Source organism: Rhinopithecus bieti, unplaced genomic scaffold (genome assembly GCF_001698545.2).
Source record: "Rhinopithecus bieti isolate Rb0 unplaced genomic scaffold, ASM169854v2 scaffold_5260, whole genome shotgun sequence".
NCBI lineage: Eukaryota > Metazoa > Chordata > Mammalia > Primates > Cercopithecidae > Rhinopithecus > Rhinopithecus bieti.
The window spans coordinates 4771526-4789575 of NW_016805896.1; the positions used below are offsets into that span (position 1 = coordinate 4771526).

An 18050-nucleotide genomic window follows, 5' to 3' on the forward strand; every position below is an offset into this window, starting at 1 on the left:
AGTGGGCAAAGAATATGAACAGACACTTCTCAAAATAAGACATTTACACAGCCAACAAATATATGGAAGAAAAAAAAAGTTCAACATCACTGATTAGAGAAATGCAAATCAAAACCACAATGAGATGCCATCTCACACCAGTCAGAATGGTGATTATTAAAAAATCAGGAAACAATAGATGTTGGCGAGGCTGTGGAGAAATAGGAATGTTTTTACACTGTTTGTGGGAATGAAAATTAGTTCAACCATTGTGGAGGACAGTATGGTGATTCCTGAAGGAACTAGAACCAGAAATACCATTGGACCCAGCAATCCCATTACTGAGTATATACCCAAAGGAATATAAATCATTCTACTATAAAAACACATGCATACGTGTGTTTATTGCAGCACTATTTACAATAGCAAAGACATGGAACCATCCCAAATGTCCATCAATGACAGACTAGATAAAGAAAAGGTGGTACATATACACCATGGTACACTACGCAGCCACAAAAAGGAATGAGGTCATGTCCTTTGCAGGGATGTGGATGAAGCTGGAAGCCATCTTCCTCAGCAAACTAACACAGGAACAGAAAACCAACCACTGCATGTTCTCACTCATAAGTGGGAGTTGAACAATGAGAACACATGGACAGAGGGAGGGGAATATCACACACTGGAGCCTGTTTGGGCATTGTGGGTGAGGGGAGGGAACTTAGAGGACTGGTAAAAAGGTGCAGCAAACCATCATGGCACACATGTACCTATGTAACAAACCTGTACATTCTGCACACGTATCCCATTTTTTAGAAAAAAAAAGACAAAAAAGGTCAATTCAACAGGATGACTTAACACTCACAAATATGTACACATCTAGTAATAGAGTACTAAAATACAAGAAACAAATATGGAGAGAATTAAAGGGAAAAATGGATAATTCCATAATCAATGCATGAAAATTCAACAGACTGCAGCAAATGTTAGAACAGGACAACAAAAAAATCCATAAAACACAGATCTGTTTACTCTGACAGTGGTATTAGGTAAGGAAAAGACACACATAGGAGATCTGAATAATACCATCAAACACCTTGATCTAATGAACATTTCTAAAACACTATCAAACCAACTACTGCAGAATACACATTCTTTTCAAGTGCATGTGGTCCATTGACCAAAAAAGACTATATTCTGGGCCATAAAGCCAAGATCAGGACAAGGATAAAAACCACCTCTTACTGCTGTTTTTACTGCTTCTCTTAAAAGCAAAACAAACAAACAAAACCCCAACAAAGTAAAGCAATTCTTATTTCCCAAAAGAAGGTGAGAAGTGATGAGTACTTAGATGACAGGTGCTCAACAAATGCTCATACATTGCTAAATAAATAAATGAATAAACATGATTACATTTTACAGTCATACAAACAGCCTTAGAAAACCCAACATTAAGGGTAATTGTGAGAATATTCAAATAGTCAACAATGTTCTTGAAAAACACTTTAGGATTTATTCAAATCTACATTTAGGGATTTAATTATGATTGTTCAGATACTTTATTCTATTCTACTTAGGTTGCTTCCTTTTGAAACCACTTTTCTAGCATTCCTATTAATCTGATTTTAAGGCTGAAACACTGAAGTCCCTAAGGAAAGCAGAAAGCTCAAACTGAATTTCCATAGCAACTCTAAATCTATCACACTATATTTATATATGGGCATTTGATTTAAATACATGAATGTATGTGAATCTGCAATGTGTCTAAGCTGTTGTTGCTATAGTAACTACATAACTTTGAATTGCCTTTTATGTTTAGTAAGTGTTCACACATAAAAACCAATCCGCACCAACAGTTATCTTGAGTTGCAGATATGGCTCACAGCAATAAATTTACAAACATCATGAGTCACAATGATGCATGTACTTACATATCTATCATTATGAAAATGTATATTTTAATACATGTCCCTGGTTGGTATATTAAAACCAATTCAAGATGCAACTCCTCAGAATGTAGACAATAAAACTTACCAAGCAGCCATTTACCCTTAGATGACAGCCTCTGCTTATGCAGTAAGCTTGTTACAGTAAAGTCCCCAACGACACACAGAGAAGCCACAGCCAAACTATTCTAAGGCTTCTCTGAATCATAAAGAAAAGCTTTTCTCTGTATCAAAATGGTTGAAAAATCTAGCATGTTCCTACAAAAACAGGATGCACCAAGTATTTAGAATATATCTATTGTATACATAGCAATCTCTGCTGCATGCTTATATAAGTAGTCTGTATGATGTAAAAGCACTTTTTTTTTTCTTGCTAATGTAGACTAAGTCCTTTCTTAATTATCATAATGGTGACAGTCTACTCCAGGAACACTTTTTCCACTCTAATCTGGTCCCTCTGTCATACAAAATGTTTGGGAGCTGCCACTTACTGCTCTTACTGTATAATAGTTAGGACATGCAAGCTAATTTTAATATTGGCCTAAGGAAATTTTGGGGGAGAGATAAATCCACTAAAAAAAAAATCAAGTATTCCAAACTCAAAATAAAAAAATTAAGGACCATCACCTGTTTTCAATTATACCAGCTACTGCTTATGTACACTAATGCAGATAATTAAGAAATGACCAAGGCTTAGAGGTGGGAACAAAATTACTGCTATAGATTAGTGACCTGGCAACACTGTGAGATAAATGTGATACAGATACGTGAATTTTCCAGACTGCTGACCATCACCGTTCATTTGCTCTAAATTTCAGATGAACAAAAGCAGACTGTGTATAAAGAGAATGGCTTTGAGTGACTCCCAGAAGCGGGGGCGCCAGTTTGGATAATGTAAAAATAGAGTTCATGAGGGAAATAAATCAGGGTCAAATATTACAGAGAATTATGATAATTCTAAGAAGCGTAAGGGACCTATGAGAGTATTGATCACTGCCTGCTGGTGTCATACATATACATACATATACTAAAGACTACTGAGAGGCAATGGAACGATTTGATCTTGTAATACAGATCCCACGATACTATTAGGCTCTTTAGTAAGGTTTTGCTAAGTTTTTTTTTTTTTTTAACTGAGGTTTGTACTTTCTGTTGATACCTGTATATTCCTTGCCCTAATGAGCTATGTGCTAAGAAACCACATCCCTATCTTTATTACAATTATGTCTAAATTAAGAAAGAGCAAACACACCCTGAGTAAGTACCTCAGAAACTCTCATGAATGAAGATTGAAGTGCATACATTTTACAGCACAGATTTTACAACACCTATTCTGACTCTTAGAAGACATTTTGGCTTACATTATCTCGGCTGTATTCCCAATAACTGGATATACAACTTCTAGAAAAAATGAGGTCTTAATGCATTTATAGGAGCCTTTCTCCTATCATGGCTTTTAATAATAACACTCTATATGTGATATATCCCCAGTATAGTTTTACTACCCCATGATGCCCAAAAACCAGAGCATATTTTATTAAAAAGGGAATGGCTGTTTGACTTCTGAAAATATCATTTCTCCCTGATTCATGCCAATAATGTAAACATGGTCAAGGTATCAGGAACATGGTCTCAGGAAATTACTGCCTTCGAGAACATTAAAAATAAAATTTATTATCTGTTGACTTTAATGGGTTTCCTGAGCATTATCACCCAAGAGGTTAAGCTCTAGAAAATATATATTTCTCTTTCAGGTTCATGGACATTCTATCAAAATGGCACACGTTTTTCTGTGGCTTTTGTGAAAGACAGATGAGGGAATTCCTAGAAAACGAGGCCAAGGCAGCACAGTAACAGGCTGTTTGGGTGTGGAGGAGTATTGGTGCCAATGAGTAAAATATTAAGGACAGGTTATGATTGTGGAAGAAAATATTCTGAGGTCTGTCCAATCTCACCACAGAAAACTTGAAAAAATGGCAGTTGAGTTTTGAGTCCAAGCTCTTCATCATTCACAACTGTAGAGAATGACATTAAGATGAGAAATATCAGACACCCTTGATTTTCTTAGCTTTATTTCCTCCCACCCCACATACCTCCTGAATCCCAGACTCTGGAGAGGGCACAACATCCCCCTTTCCTCCACTCCAGCTCCTAGACTGATGAAAACTGCCGACAAAACTTGAAGGCCAATCTGAACTGCCATCAAGGTTTGCTTCCCAAAATCTTTGTGGCTTAATTTTTACCCAGCCTCTCCTATTGCTTTGGCTCCAAGAAAATAAATATCCTCTCTTTTCTTTTCTAACCCTCTATCTATGCCCTTGACATCTCATCTTTTCCCTTCAGCTTTAGCGTCATACTCCAGTTTCCCCTCTTTTTCCTATTTTCAATGATTCCTTCTCCACAGACATGTCTCCCATCTTACAAACCTGTTTATATTGCCTTATCCTAAAAGCAAACAAGAACAGTTGAAAAAGAATACCATTTTCCTTCCAATCTTATTTCCTGAAGCTGCTATCACTCTTTTCCCTACACAAACCAAATGTGTTTATTATCCCCCATTTTTTTTCCTGACACATTTGTTAAAGGTTGAATCTACTCTTACTGTCTCCAATTCCACAAGTCCTTGTTAAATTGCTGCAATCTAGGCCTATGCCCTCAGTATTTTAATGGACCAATTCTCTGGGGGACTATTAATCACCTCCTAGGAGTCAGACTTTGGCCTATTTTTCAGGCTTCATCCTATTTGGTATCGCCACAATTAATATTTGGCACTGTTGTTGACTCCTCTGTCTACAAATTTCCTACTGTTTTGTTCTCTGATGCTGAGCTCTCCTGGTTTTCTTCCTGATGTTCATCTTTTTTGCAGCTTCCTCTTCTTCCTCCTCCCCCTTAAATGTATATATTTCCAAAGCTCTGTGCTTAGTTTTCTTTATTCTATATAGGCTCACCCATTATGGCTCCAAAGTCGGATCTTTTCACTGTCTCAATTTCCTTCCTCCAACTTTGTCTTCAAGCCATTCCTGGCTCTACCATCCTACTGAATGGAGAAATCATTCAAATTGAGAAATCTAATGAACTCTTTCAGGCCTCATTTAACTTGACTTCTCAACAGATGTTGACATTCTTGACCATTATGCTCCCTACCTTCTGCTTCCCTGACACATCACTTCCTAGTTTCCTTCATTCTTTCTGGCACCTTCCCTTCTTCCTGTGCAAGCCCTTCCTCTTCTACTCAACCAGTAAATGCCCAAGTTTCTCAAGGCACTCTACCCTTTATCACTCAGTATTTGCTTCCAGCATCCATTACATCAATATATGGAAGAATCGCAAATGTTTATCTTTAGCCTATAACTCCTTTGAGCTCCAGACACACATGTGCACCACTCCCAACACAAAAATTGCCTATGTTGATCTTCTCTTAGATGTCACAAATGAATCTCAAACTTAGTATGTTCAAAACAAACTCAAGATTTCTTCCCAAATCTGGTTCTCTTTCAGCAATTCTTGAACAAAATCCCAAATCCTTCCAGTTGTGTAAGACGCCATGTTTAACATCTCCTTATCCCAGTATTCAGCCATTACCAACATCCAGTCTATTTTGCCTCCTAACAACTCTTCCAGAGTTGTTCATTCCTCTTCATCTACATGAGTACTATTTTAATGCAGATGAAGAATTCATCTAATTCATACTACTGAGTGTAAGTATTCGTCTGTTATCCTTAAAAATATTTTTTAAATATTTATTTTTAAATATTAAAAAAGTTTCGAAAAGTAATGTCAGTTTTCCAATGGTTTCAGTCCAGCTGGAATACAGTCATAAATCCAGAAATAAGATGATAAAAATGCTGCTTAACAGTGAGCAAAATTGTGATTTCAAAGCTATTACCACCTATGTGGTCCTGTTGACCATTTGTACTCCATTCTGATTGCAGTTTGGGCATAAATAAGAAATCTGTTTTATTTACAAAATTAAGGTTACTACTGATTTAACAAGTTTGAACACCGGGTTCCACAGCTGAGACGGAAACATGATTTTGGATGATTAAATGTTTAATTGTGCAGTACCCAACTCGTGTTTATAATAATGACCCAATTTTATAAGAACACATTCTGCTTGGTGAAGCCTGCTGTTTATGGTAAGGATGTTTATAATATATTTTAGAAAGTTTTTTTTTTTAATCCACAGAAGTTTTTAAAGTTTTAGTGTTCCAGATATTTTTCCTCAACGACTTCACTTTTGGAACAAAGCTGGATAAATAGGGTATTGCTGAATGTTACTGCATAAAAATTGCCACTGCCTACAGAGGAGATAGGATGTACAGTTCATGTAGGGTTAGAGATGATGATCCGTATTTAACAACATAGTTCAGTTCATATTCTGGTCTGTACTGCCAGCAATTAAGCAGTAAAAATACTTCAGTCAAAATCTAAACAGGCTACTTGAAATTTCTCGAAAACTAAAAGGAAAAGAAATCTATCCTGTGAGTATTATTTTCACTATGACCTTCAGTGATATAATGCAAATAGCTCTGCCTTTTTAATAGTTTAAATGAAGATGGTTAGACTAATGACAAATGGGTCACAGGAAGATAAATGTGGTGAAACAGACAACAGTAGAAACCATCCAAAGGCATTAAAATATTGACGGCTGGGAAGAATCAATCAGAAACACATGGTAAAGCACAGAAGGGTCTGAGCCATTCTCTAAGATGAAAGCAACTCCTGCAATCTCATGGTGACAATACCTGCTGTGGGGGAGTTTGCATGGTGAGATTTTTTTGGCAGGTTGAAGATCTGTTCGCCAGGGTCAGGCGGAGGAATTGCATCTTGCCCTTGTCGTGCCTCTACAGGATCATACTCCTTCCCATCGTAGTTAGCATCATAGAATTTCTTAAACCATTGAATAAAATCCAGGTTGTCCTGGAAACGTCCTTTCACTAGCTTCTCCACTGGAATTACCTGCAATAAAAAAATCACTATGTGAGTTACAAATTTCATGTTTGGATATATACCCAAAAGAAAGGAAAAGAGTATCTCAAAAAGATACATGCGCTTGTAAGTTTATGGCAGCACTGTTCATAATAGCTAAGATTTGGAAGCAACCTAAGTGTCCATCAACAGATGAATGGATAAAGAAAATGTGGTACATATACACAATGGCGTACTATTCAGCCATGAAAAGAATGAGACTCAGTAATTTGCAACAACATGGATGGAACTGGAGATCATTATGCTAAATGAAATAAGCCAGGCACAGAAATACAAACATCCCATGTTTTCACTAATTTGTGGGATCTAAAATCAAAACAAGTGAATTCATAGGCATGGAGAGTAGGATGGTTACCAGTGGCTGGAAAGGGGGAGTTAGGGATGGTGACTGGGTACAAAAAAGTTAGAAAGAATGAATAAAACCTATTTGATAGCACAGCAGGGTGACTATAGGCAATAACAACTTAATTGTACATTTTAAAAAAACTTAAAGAGTGTACTAGGATTGTTTGTAACTCAAAGGATAAATGCTTGAGGGAATGGATAACTGATTCTCCATGATGTGCTTCTTTCACATTGTATGCAGAATGCCTCAGGTACCCCATAAATCTATACACCTACTATGTACACACAAAAATTAAAAATTAAAAAAAAAGAACTAAACCAAAACATCACTGTTGGTTTTCTTGGAATATTTAGTACTTCTGAACAAGCCAGACAAAAGAAATATCCTCAGATGTCAAGAGGGGCTGGTCCCACTCATAATACATTTATCATCAAAGCATCTCTCCGGAAAAACAGAAGCCTGGGATGTTGTGCTATTTCAAGACTGATAAGCTTTTTATTTTTTTATTTTATTTTATTTATTTTTGAGACGGAGTTTCACTCTTGTCGCCCAGGATGGACTGCAATGGTGCGATCTCGGCTCACTGCAATCTCCACCTCCTGGGTTCAAGCAATTCTCCTGCTTCAGCCTCCCGAGTAGCTGGGATTAATTTTTGTTTATTAGTAGAGACGGGGTGTCACATGTTGGCCAGGCTGGACTTGAACTCCTGACCTCAGGTGATCCACCCGCCTCGGCCTCCCAAAGTGCTGGGATTACAGGTGTGAGCCACTGTGCCTGGCGAATAAACTTTTTAGATTTCTTTGTAATATGTAGCCCAGTTGTGTTGAGATAAACTCATATAAAGATTATAGTTACTAGAGAGTGCGGATGAATATGATTTAAATCAATAAAAACAGATACTTTTTATGTCTTCATAGTATTCCATGGTGTATATGTATCACATTTTCTTTATCCAATCTGTCATTGATGGGCATTTAGGTTGATTCTGCGTCTTTGTTATTGTGAATAGTGCTGCAATGAACACTCACATGCATACGTCTTTATGGTAGAACAATTTCTATTCCTTTGGGTATATACCCAATAATAGGATTGCTGGGTCAAATGGTAGTTGTTTTTAGCTCTTTGAGGAATCGCCACATTGCTTTCCACAATGAACTAATTTACACTCCTACCAACGGTGTATAAGCATTTCCTTTTCTCTACAACCTCACCAGTATCTGTTTTTTGACTTTTTAGTAATAGCCATTCTGACTGGTGTAATTCGCTATTTTTTTTTTTTAAAGAAAATGGAAAGGTATCTAGCTAAGTGAATTATATTATCACTGAATTCTTACCTTTTACATCTTCAGGTGGGAATACTAGCTGAATGTGAATCACGAGATAGTTACAAAGCTAGAGTGTGAGATTGTGTGTGTGAGTGTGTATGTGATTCAGACAAGCACACAGCTCACAGCTTTGCTATGTGACAATATGAATGGAAGCTATAGAAGTTAAACTTTGAATACGACTTTGCCACTATGGTAGCCGTATATCATTGATATCTTAAAATGTATCAATAGGACCACATTAGAAAACATAGAAAGATATCAACGAAAACTTGGAAGAAAAAAGCAACTGAAGCATGCATTAAACTAAATAATCAGCTTTAGAAAATGTAGAAAGACCTTACATATTAATGACAACTTGGAAGAAAAAAGCAACTGAAGCATGCATTAAACTAAATAATTAGCAATACATTTTGCAAAAATGTTTCTTATGCAGCTAAAATAGAAACTAAACCAAGTACAGAGCAAAATAAAGAGAAGCAATCTTTTGGAAGAGACCATATTTTTCATGAAGATTCTTCTGGTAATTAGACTTTGGTGGTGATATGTTGCTCTTCTCTCACTTCCCCCAAACTTCAGTGAAGTCTGCTTAAAAGGAGGAATTCCTGCCACATGTGCACTCAATTGCTTTAACATTTTCATTTTTTTATTTCAGAGACAGAGTCTCACTCTGCTGCCCAGGCTAGAGTGCAGTGGTGCGATCATACCTCACTGCAGTCTCTAACTCATAGGTTCAAGAGATCCTCCTGCCTCAGCCTCCTGAGTAGCTGAGTCTACAGGTATGTGCCACTGCACCTGGCAATTTAAAAAAAAATTCGTAGAGATGGAGTCTCGCAATGTTGACCAGGCTGGTCTGGAACTCCTGGCCTCAAGTGATCCTCCCACCTTGGCCCCCCAGAGTGTTGGGATTACAGGTGTGAGCCACTGCTCTCAGCCTCAACTGACTTTCAATTGTATTATTTAATCACTTTTATGTCTTCTGAGTTTAAAATTTTTGTTTATACTGATATTGATTGTTAGAAATCAACTTTTAGAGCATAAAAGCTTTTAACTAACAAATACTATATTTTGTCTATTGCCAGACAAGAAAATTTAAAAATAGTTATAGACACTGGTAGTATATTAGCTGTTAAAATAAGGCATTTACTTCTGTTGACCTAATATTGCATTCCCTATCAACATGTAAGCTTCAGGGGCAAAAGTTCAAAATCCGAGGTGGCAAGCAAAAGCACAGAACTTTCCATCACACCATCAGGCTATGACACACATGAATGAGGGTACTTAATGCTGTTTCTCACAGGACTTTTGGATCAAATCACTGCATACTAAAGCTAGAGAGGCTAACAAAGGCCATCATGTCCAGTCTCCTTCCACTGCAATAATTTTTTTCTTCAACATTCTTAACAACTCATCCATTCCGTGTGTATATACTTCTAGAGCGATATGGAACCCACTAATTTGATGTATAACAAGTTCCATCAATAAACATATGAAAAGGTGTTTCTTTTCTTTCTAATCTAGAAGCATGTATAGAGAAATGAATAAAAAAGACACAAGAGGTATTATAAAAGTAAGGAGAACCTATATATCCCTAGTTTTAAATACATAGGGAAAGAGCTAATTGGAAATTAACCATGACAAAGGACATAAAGTTGGAAATAATCCAAAGGGCTACAATGTTAAAGAGAATGTATGTTTGAAATAAAAATTCCAAGAAAATGAGAAGTCAGGATTTTCTTAATATATTGATAAGAATGTCATTAAGAAGATATTAATTGCCTTAGCTTACAAAATACATAGTTTATCAAACTTCCCTTTAATCTCTATCTTTTATAACCTGGTATTTTATTTTTCATTTCCATAGCCTATTCATTACCCATTTATGCAAAGAACAGTTTTCCATTTCTCCCCTGCTGGTTTATCTCTTTCCCCTTATTCAAAATTCATTTCTTTCCAAGCTCATTCATGCTAAGAGATATATCCTAAATAAGGAACATAGTTTGAGTATGTATTTAAATAGCAGTAAACATGCAGAAAGAGACTGAGTTTTAGCAATAATCCCTTATTGAGAGAAAAAGTACTCCAGGCCATTTGTACCACTCCAGGACAAAAGTATAGTAATTCATGGGAGAAAAAAGGGCAAATTATGGACATTGAGAATCTGAGCGCATACACTATACTGACACAGTCTCTCAAGTCAACTTCATAACCACGAATAAGGGGTTTTTAGTCCCATTGTACAGATGGGTAAACTGAGACTCAGAATTTAAATAACTTGCTCAAGTCATGAAGCTGGGATTCAAACCCATGCTGTTTCTGCCATGACACGATGTTTCTCTGAAGGAACAAAATACAAAGAACCACAGTGGCATCTGGCGAACATAAAAGTTTCTCATCTGCAATGCTAAATGTAACTAATAACACTTTAACATTTGTGAGCCCTGTTAGTTTTTAGTCTCCTGGCTACAAGTTTAGAAAATCTGAAATGAAAACCTCATAAAAATACAAGAATTTAGGGTGATACTTTATGCTAGGTACAGACCCCCGCCTACGGTTGAGATATCAAGATATATCCCATCGGTATGCTCCTGGACTTTTGCATTTATGCCCAAAAAAATTTTAAGAAACAACAACACAGTTTATGGAGGTACAAGTCTCCTACCTTATCAACGTTCATTCGCTTAAATGATGCTTGCAGAAGTTTAAAATTGTGAATATACTCATGTTCCAGCTTTGCTTGAAATTTTACTTTCTTCAAACTAATGCAGCCAGGGAAGAGCATGTCCATGAACTGGCAATAGGCTGCTCCTGGAAAGAAACAAGAACAGTACTGCAGTGAGTCTCACTGTACCCAGATGTGGTAGAGGACTGCTAGGCTGGAAGGGGATTGTGCTTACAGGTGCCATCATCACTCAGAGCAGAGTCCTCCTGGCTGTGTGTGTCCTTCCTACCAATGCGCTTATATTTCCTTGTACACAGGAGCTGAGTGCCAGAGGGAAGGGACTTCCTCAACAACGCAGCACCTGCCACTTCCCAACCCTAAACTCCGTGTATTGTACTGCATGCATCAGAATATCACCAGCTTCCACAACCAACATACAGAACCTCACACTATAAAGCCAAGGAAACCAGTGTAAGAGGAACTCTTCCTAGCTTCTACCAGAGAAAAGAAATATACATTTTCTTCCACCTGGTTATCACCTGCTCCAAGTCATCAAAATAAACTTAAGAGGAAAAAGAGAGGAAAATGTAAACATGAGAGACCTACGAAAGTTCTCATGAAACATGTAGCTCAAAAAATACACATATGCTCAAACTGTTTTCACAGGTGAAAACTACAAGCCAATTAATACCAATGTAAGTGTTAAGTATTACTTATACTTATTAAGTATTAAACATTACTTATTACTACTTATACTTATTATACTTATTAACTATTATTACTTATACTTATTAAGTATTAAATTGGTAAATTTAATCGGTAAATTTTGTTACAAGCCAAATTAATACCAATTTAATTCCAGTCCAGAGCAATGGGGTTTCCACATTAACAGGAAGTATGAAGACATGGATACTGAAAGTTATGGAAGTTCAGAGTCATGCTCTTTATGACTAAGAAACACGACACAAATGTCCAATGAGCCCCCTGAGGAAATGATCATAGAAAAAGAGGACTTTTTAAAAAATACATGAAGAGCTCTTCAACATGACCACTACAACTGGGAAATTCTGGCAAGCTGTGTTTACTGATGCATATCTTCTTACTAGTATAGGCTAATGGCATTTAGGAAAACAAACTGGAAGTCAGAATGATTCTTTTTCTTTTACAAGAAAGAAAACCAAGAGGCAAGAATAGGAACAAGCCACCATTTTTAGGTTCATTCTTTCTTTGCTATCTCCAGACCTCTTGGTCTATTTCTATGATGCGCCCATGATCAGTCTTTTTGCAACATGAAGTGTCTCTCCTCATCCTTTACACTATCAAGGCTTCCATGAAGAGCCAGTCCTTTACTTGGGTGACTCACTTTAGGAAGAAAGACCTGCTCTGTCTCTTACGAGAAATAAAAGTTAGGCATCCTTTACTGAGATAGGAATCTGAGATAAGAGAGAACAAGAATCAGGAATCGAAGGGTTGTTAACACAGGAAATGTTGGGACAACTCCTATTTTGTAGGTAAGAGCATAAAGTGGTGAAATATAGGCCATAACAAATATCTCCAGAGTCTCTGCATCTGGCGTCCCTTTAGATAACATACCCTGAATACTAACTAGTAAGTTCCTAGTCAAGCAGATGGGTTCTCTTAAAAAGAAGACAAAATAAAACAAACCAAAGAAAAAAAAAGACACTGGGGGAGGTAAGAGAAACATCATGATCTGGAGGGTACTCTTTGAGTCATCACCCACTATCCAGTTCTTTCTTTTGAAGGGCCGCCAGATGGAGCAAATTCCAATTGCCACTTTAACATTATTTTTAAACGGATGGGATTGTTGAAACACAACTGCCTCATTACCTGGTCTTTGAAGTTATTTTCACTTTTGTAGAGTTTAGCATAAAATTTATCTATGGAGACCCAGATACTATATACTCTTACAAACCAACCAACCAAATCCCTCACGTTTCAGATTTAAAAAGAAATAACAGCTTTTGAAAAACAAAAAACAAAAAACAAAAAAACTCTTCCATATAGTGAGGGAAGGAAGGAAAAATCATCTCTAGCGTCTTCATCCAGAAATAACCACTCAAAATATTCGGGTATATGCCATTCTGATCCTCTCTGGAAGGGAGTGAGTGTGTGTGTGTGTGTGTGCGTGTGTGTGTGTGTATGTGTGTGTTTTCTTAAAAATGTGATCCTATTTTAAAAACGTAATCACATCATACCCATTTTTTAACGTAAACTTTCTGAAACTCAACAGACCATAATTCTCTTTCTGTGTCATTTAATATGCTCTATCAATATTTTTAATGGCTTTCTTATTTTTATATCTTATCAACTTTCTTGAACCAAGAATACATAAATATTCATGCATATTTCCGTCAAGTACTTTTATGGTCTCAAGTTTTACATTTAAATTCTGAATCCATGTGGAATTTATTTTTGTCTATGATATAAAGTATGGTTCTAATTTTAGTCATTCCAAATGGTGGAAATCTGTCATTTTTGGCTCCCCAGGATTTATACACCTACTACCTGGGGAGATGCTATCGTGCCCTGCCCCCCACCACAGAAGCTGAAAGTGGGCAGGCTACCCTTTCCTTCATAGCGATAAGGATGCAAGCCTATGACCTAGGCTCTGTGTTTGAATCCTGCCTCAGTCTCTGAGTTGAGGGAATGATATAAACACACAGGGACCATTAGAGTTTAGTTGTGGTGGCAGAGTGGTGGGGTCCAGAGTCCTGAGCAGCAAAAGCAGCACAGTGCCATCCAATTCTTGTGACACAAGAAAGGCTGTGTTCCCAGCTCCTTAGCATCCTTTGGTTCCTGTCCATCTTCTGAGCTCGGCTTTCTATTGACTCTGAGCTACCCAACATTTTCTTCTACCTAAGGCTGCCAGGATTAACTTCTGCTATTTTCAACCTAAACCACTAACTGATAAAGTTAGGTGTTGAACATCACAACTTAATAGGTAATCTATTCTTTCCCCACCAATGGGAAGCACTATTTTTACTATATATTGCCTTCCTAATACCTGTACCTAGATCTCTTTCTAGACTTTTTTTTTTTTTTTTTTTTTTTTTTTTTTTTTTGAGACAGAGTCTCGCTCTGTCACCCAGGCTGGAGTGCAGTGGCATGATCTCAGCTCACTGCAAGCTCCGCCTCCCGGGTTCAGGCCATTCTCCTGCCTCAGTCTCCTGAGTAGCTGGGACTACAGGTGCCCACCACTGTGCCTGGCAAATTTTTTGAATTTTTAGTAGAGACGGGGTTTCACCATGGTCTCAATCTCCTGACCTCGTGATCAGCCCTCTTCAGCGTCCCAAAGTGCTGGGATTACAAGTGTGAGCCACTGCGCCCGGCCCTTTCTAGACTTTAAATTGCCTTTTCTGTTTCCACGGTAGTTCCACATTCTTATTTGAAATTCTATAACATGTATTACTATCTACAGAATAATTTCCCCTCCTCTTACTCTCAAAATTTTCCTAAATTTTATCATGCCATTTATTCATTATATTTTGAATTTGTTATTCATGGCATATAAAAATAATAGCTTTCAAAAAAATAGGTAGCTTATTAATCTGTATTTTGTTTTTGATAAATATTATACACATTATGAGGTACAAGTGTGATGTTTTAATGCATATATACATTGTGCAATGATCAAATCAGGGTATTTGGCATATCCATCACCTCATACATTTATCATTTCTTTGTGGTGAGAACATTCAAACTCGCTATTTTTTTCCCCAAGTGGCTGCAAAATATTTTACTTGGTATTTCACCATTGCTTATTTAACCTTGTGCTTGTTTTCCAATTTTTCTCAATTATAAATAATGCTATGATTTGAAAAACTCTTGTCTTGAGAAAGGTCAACATAGGTCAGGGAGATGTTGGCTCTAAATAGGGTACACTCCTGGGATTTGAGGGCAAGGGGGATATGAAATACACAACACAGTACTGTTAACCATAGTCACCATACTGTATAATAGAATGCCAGAGCTTATTCCTCCTACCTAACTGTAACTTTGTACCCACTGACCAATCTCTCTCCATTCCTCCCTCCCCTTTCCCCTTTCTAGTCTCTGGAAATCATTATTCTACTCTCTATTTCTATGAGATCAACCCTTTTAGATTCCACATGGGGAAGATCATGCAGTATTTGTCTTTTTGTGCCTGGCTTATTTCACAGAACACAATGTCCTCCACGTTCATCCACGTGGCCACAAATGACAAGATTTCATTTTTTTATGTGACTAAACAGTATTTCGTTGTGTATTTATATCACTTTTTAAAAATCCATTCATCACACTGATGGACATTAAGGTTGATTTCATTTCTTGGTTATTGTCAAAGTGCTACAATAAACATGAGTGTAGATATCTCTTGGGCATACTGATTTAATTTCCTTTGGCTATACATCCAGTCGTGGGATTGCTGGATCATATAGTAGTTCTGTTTTTAATATTTTGGGGAGCTTCCATATTGTTTTTTATAATGGCTGTACTAATTCACATTTCTACCAACAGTGTATCAGAGTCCTCATTTCTCCATATCCATGCCAACATTTTTTTTTTTTTTTTTTTTGGTCTTTCTGATAATAGTCATTCCTTTTTTTTTTTTTTTGAGACAGGGTCTTGCTCTGTCTTCCAGGCCGGAGTGCAGTGGCATGATCTCAGCTCACTGTAACATCCACCTCCCAGGTTCAAGTGATTCTCATGCCTTAACCTTCCAAATAGCTGGGACTAGCACCTGACACCATGCCCAGGTAATTATTGTATTTGTAGAAGAGATGGGGTTTCACCATGTTAGCCAGGCTAGTCTTGAACTACTGACCTCAAGTGATCTGCCCACCTCAGCCTCCCACAGTGCTGGGATTACAGGCGTGAGCCATTGCGCCTGGCCTCTTTTTGATAACAGCCATTCTAATGATCAGGATGAGGTGACGTCTCACTGCGGTTCCCATTGTATTTCCTTGATGATTAGTGATATTGAACATCTTCTCCTATACCTGTGGCCATTTGTATGTTTTCTTTTGAGAAATGTCTAACCAAGTCTTTTGCCCATTTTTTATTTCATTCTTTTTTCTACTGAGTTGTTTGAAACTTATATTGGCCCCTTGTCAGATGAATAGTTTGCACGTATTTTCTCCCATTCTGTAGTTTGTCTTTTCACTCTGCTGATTGTTTCCTTTGCTGTGAAGGAGTTTTTTTGTTCGATATAATCCTATTTGTCTATTTTTGCTTTTGTTAGGTGTGCTTTTAAGGTCTTACCCAAAAAATCTTTGCCCAGAAATGTCATGAAGTATTTCCCCTATGTTTTCTCCTAGTAGATTTATCATTTTAGGTCTTTCACTTAAGTCTTTAGCCCATTTTGAGCTGATTTTTGTATGTGGTAAGAGATAGGGATCTAGTTTAATTCTTCTGCACATGGATAGGCAGGTTTCTTGGCATCATTTATGAAGAGACTGTCCTTTCCCTATGTTCCTGGCACCGTTCTGTGTGCTCTATTCTGTTGGATTGTTCTACATATCTATTCTCAGGTGATATGGTTTGGATCTGTGTCCCCACCCACATCTCATGTTCAATTGCAATCCTCAATTTTGGAGGTGGGGCCTGGTAGGAGGTGACTGGGTCATGGGGACAGTTTCTCACGAATGGTTTAGCACCATTCCCTCAGTGCTGTTCTTATGATAGTGAGTAAGTAGTGAGTTCTCCTGAAATCTGGTTGTTTAAAATGTGTGTAGCAAGTGTGAAGCAACTCCCCCATCTCTCTCTCGCTCCTGCTCCAGCCACGTAAGATGTGCCTGCTTTCCCTTTGCCTTCTGCCATGACTGGAAGCTTGCTGAGGCCTCCCCAGAAGGAGAAGCCAATATGCTTCCTGTATAGCCTGCAGAATTGTGAGCCAATTAAGCTTCTTTTCTTAACATTAATACATTACCCAGTTTCAGACATTTCTTTATAGCAACGCAAGAATAGGCTAATACATCAGGCCAGTATGATGCTATTTTGGCTACTATAGCTTTGTAGTGTATTTTGAAGTCAGGTGATGTGATACCTCCAGTATTTTTTTTTTTTTTAAATACAGATGCCATGGGAGAGCAGGACAGCCCACTCATTGACAAGGAGGCAAAGTGGAGTCAAAGGAGCCCACCCGTCTGCTGCAGTCCCCTCCAGCATTGTTCTTTTTGTTCAGTATTATTTTGGCTATTCAGGGTCTTTTGTGGTTCCATGTGAACTTTAAAATTATCTTTTTCTATTTCTGTGAAGAATGCCATTGGTATTTTTGTAGGAATTTGCCTTGGATCTATAGATGGCTTTGGGTAGTAGAGGTTAAACACACCTTATCCAAAATGCTTTGGACTAGAAGTGTTTTCAGATTTCAGATATTTTAAGATTTGGGAATATCTGCAAACACATAATGAGATATCTAGGAGACAGGACCCAAGTCTAAACATGAAATTCGTTTATGCTTCATATACACCTTATACACATACCCTGAAGGTAATTTTATACAGTATTTTTAATAATTTTGTACATAAAATAAGTTTGAATGCATTTTGTCTGTGACCTGTCACATGAGATTAGGTGTGAATTTTTCACTTGTGGTATGTCAGAACTAAAACAATTTCAGATTTTGAAGCATTGTGATTTTTGGATTAGAGACGCTCAACCCTGATGTATTAGCCTATTCTTGCGTTGCTATAAAGAAGTGTCTGAAACTGGGTAATGTATTAATGTTAAGAAAAGAAGCTTAATTGGCTCACAATTCTGCAGGCTATACAGGAAGCATATTGGCGTCTGCTTCTGGGGAG

At 37.4% G+C, this 18050-nt stretch overlaps 1 protein-coding gene across 4 annotated transcripts in view; it reads right to left on the reverse strand.

Annotated features, from left to right (window-relative positions):
• MAPRE2 (microtubule associated protein RP/EB family member 2) overlaps nucleotides 1-18050 on the reverse strand; it is a 167202-nt gene that overhangs the window by 34980 nt on the left and 114172 nt on the right. For all 4 annotated transcript variants that reach the window (XM_017874060.1, XM_017874062.1, XM_017874061.1 and 1 more), the window contains 2 exons: nucleotides 11248-11393; nucleotides 6671-6884 (listed from right to left, as the gene is read on the reverse strand). In XM_017874060.1, the coding sequence (XP_017729549.1) occupies nucleotides 6671-6884; nucleotides 11248-11393 (360 nt within the window). The remainder of the gene's footprint in view (nucleotides 1-6670; nucleotides 6885-11247; nucleotides 11394-18050) is intronic.